This window comes from Austrofundulus limnaeus, unplaced genomic scaffold, assembly GCF_001266775.1.
Source record: "Austrofundulus limnaeus strain Quisiro unplaced genomic scaffold, Austrofundulus_limnaeus-1.0 Scaffold81, whole genome shotgun sequence".
NCBI classification, from domain to species: domain Eukaryota; kingdom Metazoa; phylum Chordata; class Actinopteri; order Cyprinodontiformes; family Rivulidae; genus Austrofundulus; species Austrofundulus limnaeus.
Genome location: NW_013952483.1, coordinates 1,102,032 through 1,113,749, shown reverse-complemented (window position 1 = coordinate 1,113,749; position 11,718 = coordinate 1,102,032). Strand labels below are relative to the sequence as shown.

Genomic DNA, 11,718 nt, shown 5'->3' with positions numbered 1-11,718 from the left:
AGATAGATAGATAGATAGATAGATAGATAGATAGATAGATAGATAGATAGATAGATAGATAGATAGATAGATAGATAGGCCCATGGACCACCAGTTGCCCACCATTTAGGGTCCCCTGATTCAAAGTTTTGTGCTTCAGTCTGTTAACATAATAACAACAACTGATTGGAGGAGGGGAGAGATGTGAKTTCACATAAAGTCAAAAACAAAACAGGTGATGAGCTGAGGTCCAGATTTCTGAGCGTGAAAAGCGCGTTGATAAAAAACAAGACGTGTATTTGCTGCCATGTTGTAATTCCCCTCAGATGTGTTTGTGTGTGGGAGTGTGTGCACGCTCTGATTTCTCCACTCTGCTGTAGCCAAGAGTCTGCTTCCTGCCAAATCTAAAGTGGTTGCATTTCAACATCTCTTCATAGCCGAGAAAGATGAGGAGGAGGCGGAGGAGGCACCTCTTTAATATGAAAGGAAGAAACTGAAATGTATAACCACATAGGCGCACGTCTGCACAGATTCACACACATGACGCTGCATCGGCTGACACCTGCAGAACCACCTTGTGTCTCCACGATTCTCTTCTCCCAAGAGAACCGTTCCACTTTTTCTAGCACATCACAAGCAGAACTTCATCTGTTATTATACACACATTGCTCTGATCGCCGCTTTAGGAGTCACAAGAGTCTTTTCAGTTTATATAAAAAAACACCTGTAGTCACAATCTATAACTTATAGCTTTTTTCTCAACCTTTTAAAGTCTGTTTTTAACTGCTTAAAGCAATTTACCACTCTGACAGYGAACGGCAGCATGAAGTGATGGATTTGGTTTTATCGTTCCCAGTTTTTTTTATGCAAAAAGCCACGGAATGTGTGCTTTTCTGTTGCTTAAGTGAGAATTTTAGCTGATGTAGTTGTGAAGCTGTTGTCACACACAAGAAGAGACATATTGTTAGTTTTCATTTGCATCTACAAGTAGTTGCCCTAAAACACACAATGTTAAGTTCTTGCTATGTTTGTGAGTCTATTTTGTCCCTCTGTGGGAGTGAGAGTGATAATGGTTGTTTGTCTCATTTGTCCCTGTGGCCCTGTGATGGACCAGCATCCAGTGTGTCCATCATCTTGTGACTGCTGGAGACATACACCAGCCACATCTGACCCGGAAAGAACGGGTTACAGAAAATGGATGGATGGATGGATGAAAGTGCAATGCTTATTTTAATAAACTGTAAAGGTGAGTGCAGAAACCTGAGAGCATCTGTGTTTCTACAAACCATTTACAGATGTGTGACGTGTGTGTATTTCACATTTTCATGTCCATGAATTTAAATTTTCTCTAAAACTTTAGGTTCTATGATCAGGGCCGGTCCTAGCCAAGGTACTGCCCTAGACCAGTGTTTCCTAAAGTTGGGGTCGGGACCCAAAGTGGGGTCCCGAAACATCAAGGTGGGGTCCTAAAAAGATTTTCTGAATTACATTTTTGACTTAGTTATTACAAAGGAGTGAGGTTAGTATATTTAAAATGGATAAATGTAGTATAAAAGTATTGTTAGTATGCCCATGTTTAGTTGACCTGATACAAATGTTTATCATCCAGAAATAGCTGGGGGCTCAGGTCTCTGCTACTGTTATTTTGTGGGTCAAAAGCTGAAAAGTTTGGGAACCACTGCACTTTGGTTCCCAAAGTTGGGCTTGGGCCCCAGTTTTGGGTCATGAAGCACCTTGGATAATCTCCAGAAATCAATTTAAAGGGTAATAAAATAATTGCTGACATAATATTTTCCCTATAATTATTACAAAAACACAAAATAAGTATAAATAAGTATTTATATTTGTGTATAAGCTGTTTAGATCGTCAAAAAGCCTGTGTTTTTAGGGTTATTAACGAAGTTTGTGTACTCAGAAAAGTAATATTTGGGGTCACAAGTTTTTGCCATGGATATTTTGTGGGTCAGAAGATAAAAAGTTTGGGAACCACTGTTCTAGACAACATTCCAGGTGGCGCCCCTTGTGCAGTTTTCTAAATGTCACTGCCAATACGTTCGCATACCGAATTAAATAGTTTTGTTTATGATATTATTTATTTTAAATCTTTAGGAAGCAGGTTGACCAATTAAAACAGTTAACAATATAATTAATTTGAAACAAAATACCAGAAGTTTGCATCATACCTGCCAATATCTACCAACAGCAATGACCCACCTGTTCCTGTTAATGAACAGCTGTGGAGTGAAGCAGTTCTAGAGGGGTCCAGGGGTGTACTCCCCTGGAAATTCTTGTAAAAGACCTACTCAAAACTATGTTTTTCTACCATTTGAAGAGCATTTTTTGTTAATGACTGGATTAATAGAACATAAAATCAGTATGTTCTGAAGGTAAAACTCAGAAAACCAGACTTTAACCTGAACTTTATCTGATATCATAATTGAAACTTCCATTTTCCTTATTTTGTTTTCTATTTACACACTGAGCACCACTAGTTAGTCTTGACTGCATCATATGTTACATTTATCACAATATGTCTTCTGCACCATTTACCACATCTAGTAACAAAGTAGGCTGAGAAATCCACAGAACAAATTACCTTCATATCGAGACCTTCCTAAAATAAATCGCTTTAGTCACATTTTCAAGTTTTTATGGAAACTTAGCTCAGCTTCAGTCACATTCAATACATAGGCCATTATCTTAAGGGGTAGAATCAAACGATTTGATCAACTGAGAATATAGGTGGTTTTACTACAGGTGGTCAACATCATGAGGAGATGATTTAAATGCAAAAAAAGTCAATTTTGCCCAAAAAAAAAATTAGGAGATTATTTTTGGAAGGTGACAATGTCAAACTTGAATAACCCATGATTATTCTACAAACTAAATAAGCTTTATTCTGATGAAATTACATAATTTTTGTCTCCTATTTGTGTCCCCTATCCCCCACCCCAGGTGGACGGTGCCGTTACCACTTACCTATACTGCCTATGCCACGGATCGACCCTGTCTATGATGTCTTTGTGGTCATACCGTGGCTGCAAAAAACAACGCACCATCTTTTAGTGTAATCAATTCTGACTTGACTAGTGGTCAGTGACTTCTCACCCCTGTCGTTATGGTAACAAAAAGACTGTGCGTGGGGCTGGGGGGTTTTAACCCTTAACCCTTATGTGTACGTGTGTGCTCATGTGTGCGTTTGTGCAAACGGGTGCACCCGTGGGAATAGCAGTCAAGCTCGAAGGCTTGTTTAGACTTTAACACCTAGAGTGCACCAACCCCCAAGACTAAACACATGCACGCACACACACACACACACCTACACACCAAGTCATTACACCCTCTCCCAGACTATGAGCTGTCCTGATCCACCACTCTGTCTACATCCATCAATCCATTATCTGCATTATCTGATCCGCCTCACTCCTGCTTCATATCWGTGTTAGCCGGACAATGGGTGTGAGATGAATTCACAAAGATTTATACTGAAACAAATAAACAAACAACAATCRGAGACCATGATAAGGAGGAACTGTAGCCGTCAGGTGATCAAAGATGGATAAAATAATCAAAGCCGTCTTATGTCTCTATAAAATAATCATGCGAGTCGCTTTAAGGTGACCCAGTCTAGTTTTTTTTGACAGTTTTTTCCACACTTATYGCTGGTCACCTTCTCTGAATCATTAAAAATCCAATTATCTGAGACACTGTGGTGATGGATGAATGCAAACGACATGCAACCTACTCCCATTTGTATTCGAACTCATACATACAAACAGGGAAACAGTTGAGTTTCAAAAAAAAAAAAAGACCCAGGAGTCACAGAGCAGCACACATAAACATGTGTGTATGTGGGTGAGTGGGATGCGTATCGGGGGTTTCATTATGTGGTCACATCCAAATTCAAAGCATTTTTCTTTCACATGGGAAAAAAGTAGGAGGATGAGAAAAAGAGTCAAGATAAACAAAACGGGAGGAAAAATGCGTGTGCTAATTTAACAATTTGTGTGCGACATTGTGCAAAAATGCAAGTCCAAGAGATGAACTACATGTGTCTCTTTTGTTGTGTTTGCACCTATGTACTGTATACATGTGCTCCATATTTATAAAAAGACAAGATAACGCAAAGGTAATGACGAGCTTGCTGTTTGCTGCAGGGATCAACAGTTTGAGGGAGTAATGAAAGGAAATAATGTGCATTCACGTTAGTGTGGAAAAATGTGTATTTGTTCTCCAAAAAGCCATTAAGGAGAAAATGTGTGAATTCTGGAAATTCTTGCTTTTGTAGTTGACAAGATTTGAGGAACATGAGGACGTCCGGTTCAAATGTAGATAATCACAAGGCAGTTTCCACTTAAAAAAACTTGTTATTGGAAAAAAGTCAGGTTTAGATTAAGATTAGACTTTATTTTGTTTGTTTTACATCTTGTGCACAATAACTCAGAGACGCAGGCTCAAAGGGTTCTCACAGAGACTTGCAGCAGACTATTTCTATTCTCTAACCCTCGTCTATTCATTGGGAATGATGTCTCATTCTGGAAATGAAAGCAGATGGCGTCATTGCTGCATCATGCTCCCATAGTAACATGGAGCGTTGCTATACCAACCCCAGGTAAATACAGGTATGGGTGAAGATCGCAGGTTGAATTCTTCATGAGGCGCAGCTTTAAATRGGTTTGGAGGAAAGCAGAGGTTAAACTGTTAACAATTCAAAAATTAATCACTTGTTTCAATAAGATTGTTGGAAAATCTACATAAAAGTTAGTGAGATCTAATTTGTGAATAGTTTTACACAGTTTTATCATCGTCTTCATGGTTTGCAGCTGACAAGGAAAAACGTGCGAAGAATGTGTTGGATTCATYACTGCATCGTCTGCTCTAAATATCAAACGTTTAAGGCACAAATTCAAATTTACTCTTCTCTCGGATAATTGTATTCTTGAAGGAGCGTGCACACAAAAAGATGATCTTCATGAATACCAAACAGGGATCTGAGATTGTCACGGTCGTGTGAAAAAATGGACGATCTAATCCTTAAATCTCCTGCACTAAAGAAACAATACACTCCACAAGGACATATATACTCACTGAAAACAACCTGCCAGTTCAAATCACCCTGAGTCGTTGCAATTGTTTTCCTAATATCATTCCAATGCCGCTGTTATGTAAAGGCTTGAATATGTGTCTGTTTTCAAACTTGCTTTGACCAGCTGGCTCTTAATCAAAGACACTTCTGTTTCTGCAGAAAGAGCAGGGTTTCTATTGTGCGGAGATTTTGTTAGTCAAGAACTGGGATATGTACTCTAACACATCATTCTAAAATAAGCTCGGGTCTGGCCTGCACTGGGAAAAAGTTAAAACCAGCACTGTAGAAACTGTTTCTATAAATGTATTTTCTCTGTATCTGGCTCAGAATGACAGCTCACTTTGAAGTGTATTTGTGTGTGTGTTTGTGTGTGACCACGGAAACAAAAGCATGAACTGGGAAGTGGTTTGAATGCAGCAGCCTCCACCTAGGTGCTGTTTGTCACAGAAAATGAGTTATGTCAGAGCTACTTCCTGAAGAAAAAAACAGAACCTTATCCCAAATAAATTTATTTTTGGACCGTGGTCTATTACTCAAACAGTTCTCACTGAAATCTGGAAACACATTTTGGAACATCCAGCTAACAAATAAGGAAACACAGGCCGACCAAAACCATAACACAGCTGCTATTAGAGAAACTCTACCTCTTTTTTGTTCTTTTAAAAGAGACACAGCCATAACAAAACTGTCAAACAAACATGGAAGACGGATTAGTCGGAGTTAAACTTTATGTTTCTGCACATTAAACTGACTTAAGTAGTTATTTAAACTAAATGAGGCTGATGCTGATCTTTAGAAATCATGGCAGCTACTTGAAAAAAGTAAAGAAATTTGTGTTTGGTAGAATATTTACGTGTTGTAACAATGTTTCTTGGCAATAAAGCTTAACGAGTGGCAGCACCTGGGGGTACCAGAAGTCCAAAACAAATGTCAATAGCAACAGCAAAATAAGTTGTTTGGCAATGGCAGAGAGGATTTGCAATATTTTTTTTCATGTTTGTAAGGCACATACTCAACTCTACTGCTCATCCCACAAATGCATGTTCCTTACAAATGTGGCACCATTTAAAAGAGAAATTAACAATTTTTCCAACGATTTATTGTCAAGATTTGTTAGAACMAAGAAAWAATCTACCAAACATAAATTTCCTAAGTTTATACAGKATTTAACAACACTGGGAAGAACTTKGACGCCTAAAACAAACACATAGAAGACAAWTCCTGCTTAAAAATGAAAGAAAGTGTGAGTGAAAGTGAGCTGGTTGTATGAAATGCTGCTGCATCTTCTAAAGGATAAAATATGCATGGCAGGTTGCTGATTTTTAAAAAGTGGCAAATACTGACTGATTAAGTCGGCCRACCAATTAATCACTTCAAACTGACTTCTGGATGTGTGCAACCATCAAATCATCCTCAGTGGAGGAGGCTGCTAGGGTTTCAGCTTTTTCCCACAAGACAATTAAAGATCAGTTCTAGTATCTGGTACTTTTTTTTTTTTTTACTGGTAGCTCCTCTGGTTGTTACTGTGATTGTTTTCCTGCAGAACTGCTCTCTGGTTTATTGCACTTGTAATTTCTTGCTTCAAGTTTCAGCTGAAAGGTTGGTGCACTGCAATCTTCTGTTGTTGTAGATTCTCAACCATCCAAGACATGACGAATTCTAAGAGTCTCAAAACAAAGCTGCTGGAATTTTAGTCCAACTGAAGATGTTTTCGCTCCCCATCCGGGGAGGCTTTTTTCAAGTCAAAATCGGGGAGTGCAAGATAACTGTAATGTTCTTAAATCCTTTTTTTCTGCTCGTATGTGAATTATTTGAATGACGACTGTATAAGAAAGTGAATTCACAGCATCACAATCCAAACTGATCGTGAAAACACGGTGACATAACCGAGCCGCACGGGGATGTGAAAAACGACTGTCTTTGTTCAAAGACAAAACAAACTGCAATAAACAATTTGTCTGATTCACTGAACAATAAAAGAAAAAAGCTCCTGCGCAACTGAAGGACTAAATATGTGAAGTGCAAATATTTGGCTCCAAGGTTTTTCAGTTAAGAACAAAAAAAAAAGAGACAGAGTATTAACTCTACAAATTTACCTTTAATAATGACAGGTTGTCCAGATCTTTGTTTTTTTATTGCCCCTTAGGGAGTTTCATTTAATACTTTTGCAAAAAAAAAAAGGGCAAAAAACGGCTTTAACTTGTAAATGGTCATAGCACAAAGTCAGCAACAGAGGCTAAAGGAGCACAGCAGGAGGAAAAGCTGGTCTTGCTGCTGAGTCAGCATGCATTCCTCTGCTTCCCTTTCCATGGCAACACATTCATCCTCATCCCCAAGCTTTAACTCGTGATACAGAGTGCTTTGTTTTACCTTTATGACTCCTTCGGTGTGTATGTTTGTCAAAATAGAGTTAAGTCTTTGGCAAGACCTCAGCTCTGGATCTGCAACCAGGATGCATCTGCAGCCACATGTGTGTGTGTGTGTGTGTGTGTGTGTGAGTGTGAACCTCGCAGTTAGGAGATTAATTTGCACGTTTATCACAAAGCCTTCGGTCCCCACAGTGCCTGGAGGAGACTTGGGCAAAGTGTCTGCAGTGAACTGTGGGGAAGGTAGCAGGTTACAGGCATGTGTGTACATTTGAGTGTGTGAATGTGTGGCAATAAAAGCTAAATACACAGTGGAGTGCCTCTCCATGAGAACCTATTACAACAAGGAACAGAACACACAAAAAAAATATAGAAAGAAAAGAAAACATTAGTGTATAATGTGAATTATTATTATTGTATGTGAGCAACCACTATTTCCAAACTTGATATTGATCTGATTTAAGCTAGAAGTTGATTTGGATGTTTTGGATTTCGGAATAAATGATTTGTTTCTTACACTTCTTTAAACAATGGCTGCCTTAGACATGCAAGGTTAATGATAACGCTTTTATTTGTTTAAAAATGCATCGCATCCCTCTCGTGCTGTTCTAATAAACTTTTACAGTCATTTCCAACTGTGTGGTGATGAGTTCATTGTCCAATCAACACTGTTGTTGTTGTTGTTTTCACCGGACGCCATTACTGAGTCACTGACAAATAATAAAATAAACACATCACTCTGAAAAATGAGTATTTATCAGTTCGCTCAGTAAACAGATGAAAAATTCAGACGCTTTGTCGAAACACAACCAAACATTCCCACATCATCACGACTTGTTTTTCATCTTTTATTTATTATTTTTTTAATTTCATTTGAAGGCAAGAAAAGGCAATTAAAGTTTTTGAAGCCCGGTGCTGCTGATACCACATATTCCTGTCACATTAGAGTCACATTCTTTAACACAACAACCTGGACAGGAAGTAAACAAGCCTTCATTCTGCTCCAGCTGACTGGGAGACATGAAACCTCACATTGCACCAATTAACTTAAACATGGAGGTGACAGGAACACTGAACYGCTCATCAAATTACCTTATATCTCATAAAAGATATCACTGAGCACAATATCAACATTTCTTAAGACTGCAATAACTCATTAACTATTATAGCTAGACACTGAATATATTATCAATATATGTTCTGTGTGATAATACTAAATTTGGTCAGTTACTGCCCTTTGATGTGTAGGACTACATCTAATTTAGAAAAGAAAGTGAGAAAAATAGCTATTAGGTTATCAAAATTGATATTGCCATTGCAATTTGGAAYAAATATGAACAGTTTTTCTAACATTGTGCAGCTTCTACAGCAGACATGTTTCTCATGCACTGTGATCCTGCTGTGACATAATGTTTTGAATTTGCATCCATCAACTAGTGAAAAAACTTTTTTTTTCTCCAAAAGCCCTCAAAACTTTCTTCAACTAAATTCGGTAGTATGAGCAGSATGGACTAAATGTAAACAGAAAGTGGCCAACCTTGACTGGAGAGCTCCTGGTGGCGACGGGCAGCTCTCTGACTGCGGTACCCGGAGGGGAAGCGGAGATCCCGGCTGCATACCCCTGCAGCGACCCCACGGCCAGGGACTGCCTGTGCCCGCCGCTCCCCCGCTGCGGCCGCTGCTTGATCCCGTCCAGGAGCCGAACCAGGAGGATGTTGGCCGGCAGGTCGTCCACCCCGCAGTCCACCAGGATGCGGCACTCCGGGCAGCGGAGCTCGTTCCGGGAGCTGACGATGTTCTCCAGGCAGCGGCGGCAGAAGGTGTGCTGGCACGGGAGCACCTTGGCCGTGGTGTCCAGGCGCTCCAGGCACACCGAGCACTCCAGCAGATCCAGCAGCGACGAGGACTCGTCCATGTCGGCGGAGAGGGCGAGCATCTGGGCTTTCAGTGTCGGCGGAGACGCCGCGGGGACTTTTTCTTCTCGTACCGTGGAAACGACCCGGGAGCGCAGAACATTCTGGTGAGGAGGTGAACCAGCGAAAGGTGTCCACCACGGACGCCCCCACGGTGTCCCCCCCTCTGTTCCCCTCCTGGTGCTCTGGACCTCGGCGTGTTTCTGTTTGTCCTCCCCCGGCTGTCGGGAGCTTCTCTCCTCCTCTCTCCAGCAGCTGTGCAGAAAGCGGTGAGGTCACGCTCTCATCATCATCATCTTCCGCGCGCCCATCACAATTGCGGCGCGCGCGCTCACGCACAGAGAGAGATGAAAAACCTTCCAACCACCACATGCACGCAGCAGGAAGCCCCACAGCCGCTCAGTAATTAACACGAACCAGTGTTTACTGGCTAAAACAGGGCCGCCCGTTTATTCATAGAGTTTTTATCCCATCAGAACCAGAACGAACAGATTTAGAGGAAGCTACACTAGGCAGCTTTTAAAATAAAAACAAAAGTTCATTCAGCTCAAGTTTGTCCAGTTTTATATAGTTTGTATTAAAAACCATCGAGCTACATGTGCAGTGAGCGTAAAAATAGATAAAAGTAAACATATTTGTTTCAATATATTTRTAAGAATCCATCAATGATGTGACAGGAGCTGATTCTTCTGATTGCGGTAGAAACCGCGTCCAGCTGACGGTGAAAATGTGGTTTGTGGCGACACCTGGTGGACATTTTTTGTTTTGTCCTTTGGAATTGAAAACATACAGTATTTATTTGTTTATTTTTATTTTTTCTAAAAATCGACTGGATTGTAATGCATGAAATTGCAAGTGAGAGAAAATCGTGTGAACATGAAAAGCAAAATCAAGTGTCAAGGGGGGAAATAATAAATTAAATAAATAAATAAAAAATAAACTGACTTTTTGGTGTTTTTAGAAACTATAGGATTGAAAGTAGACAAAAAACTTACAAAAATAAAAAATAAAACACAAATTTGGCCTTAAAAGGACACAACTGCACTGGTATATTTTTATGTCCAAAGCTATTTTGGATAGACTAATTGCATTTCTTACAGTGCTGAATTTTAACATCTTTAATGACCTGTTATGATGCACATGTTGCGGTTTTTGCTTTGACTTTATTTTGAGATCCCAGGGTTTTATTTTTTTTTTTCAAAACTTGCATCTTTGTCATTGAAAAGATTCAGTCTAAATAAAAGTTTAATGTTTTTGGAGKAAGTTTTATAAAGTTTTTTGTTACTGAATTAGTGCAACTGCTATTTATACCATATGTGATTGTGTTTGTTTTTATTTTGTTCACCTATTTTGATTAATTTGACCATTTAGGTTGTAACTTTGGACTGGTGCTATTTTCACGAGGTTTCCCTTAAAATGAGACATTATTGTCAAAAACAGTTCCTGCCTGGTTTGATCAAGCTTAGTATAATTTTAAAAACATATCTGCGAATCCTAAAAGGTTTAGCATTTTTTCTGCAAATTATGACCTACAATATCCAGTTTACTCTTAAAATGTGGAGAAAATCAGTTTTTACGATGTTCAGTTTTTAACAAGAATTTATGATCTATTTGGTTATTTATTATTTTATTTTTGAAAACATATTTTCATGTGAGCAGGGGCAGTGAATTAGCACTTTATTTGCAAGTAAAATTAGAATCCTGCATCTTCAGCGAATAAGAAGACAAACTAATGAGTGGGTGTTTATTTTATATATATAAAAAACAAGTTTTAAAAAGTGTCTCAACTCTTGTAGCATAAATAAATACATTTATTAGAGTTTTAAAATATTCAGGTTGAGAATGGTTACAAATCTTTCTGTACAGTGGACTCCGTTAATAAGCAGCTAAACAATAATAAATGAAGTAATTTCGACACAGTTGTTTATCATTCACAGAAGAGATAAACTAACCAACAAATTGTCCAGGAGTAAAGTTTTATTAGCAACTAAGGATCTCTCTTTTATAATATTTATGATCAGGAATCATGAGAAAATGATTTGAGGAACCAAACTCAAACTATTTGGTGTGAATGATTTTACCAAACCCTACAGACTGGAGCTTGATAAACTAGATTAATGAATGGAAACGAGTCTTTCTCTTTCTGTATRACCTGGAAGTTATGTTTAAACTGATGCATCGTAAATCCATATAATTTAAAGCTCTACATTAAAGGTTTGGGTTTGTTGAAGGTTGGGTCAAAGTGGTTGTTAGAGATGAGATTAGATAAATGTTGAGAGTGATCAGGGGAATGTCTTGAATTGTTGAGAAGGTGACTCTCTCTCTCTCTCTGTGTGTGTGTGTGTGTGTGTGTGTGTGTGTGTGTGTGTGTGTG

The 11,718-nt window shown here is 39.0% G+C and overlaps 2 protein-coding genes across 2 annotated transcripts in view; one reads left to right on the top strand and one right to left on the bottom strand.

Annotated features, from left to right (window-relative positions):
• Nucleotides 1-9,513, bottom strand: part of LOC106519732 (SH3 domain-containing RING finger protein 3) — a 115,534-nt gene extending 106,021 nt beyond the window's left edge. The window contains exon 1 of the mRNA XM_014011517.1: nucleotides 8,969-9,513. Coding sequence (XP_013866971.1) covers nucleotides 8,969-9,367 — 399 coding nt within the window. The 5' untranslated portion in view covers nucleotides 9,368-9,513. The remainder of the gene's footprint in view (nucleotides 1-8,968) is intronic.
• Nucleotides 9,514-9,535: 22 nt separating this feature from the next.
• edar (ectodysplasin A receptor) overlaps nucleotides 9,536-11,718 on the top strand; it is a gene marked incomplete in the record, with an annotated part of 54,305 nt that continues 52,122 nt past the window's right edge. Inside the window, 1 exon segment of the mRNA XM_014011518.1 lies at nucleotides 9,536-9,613.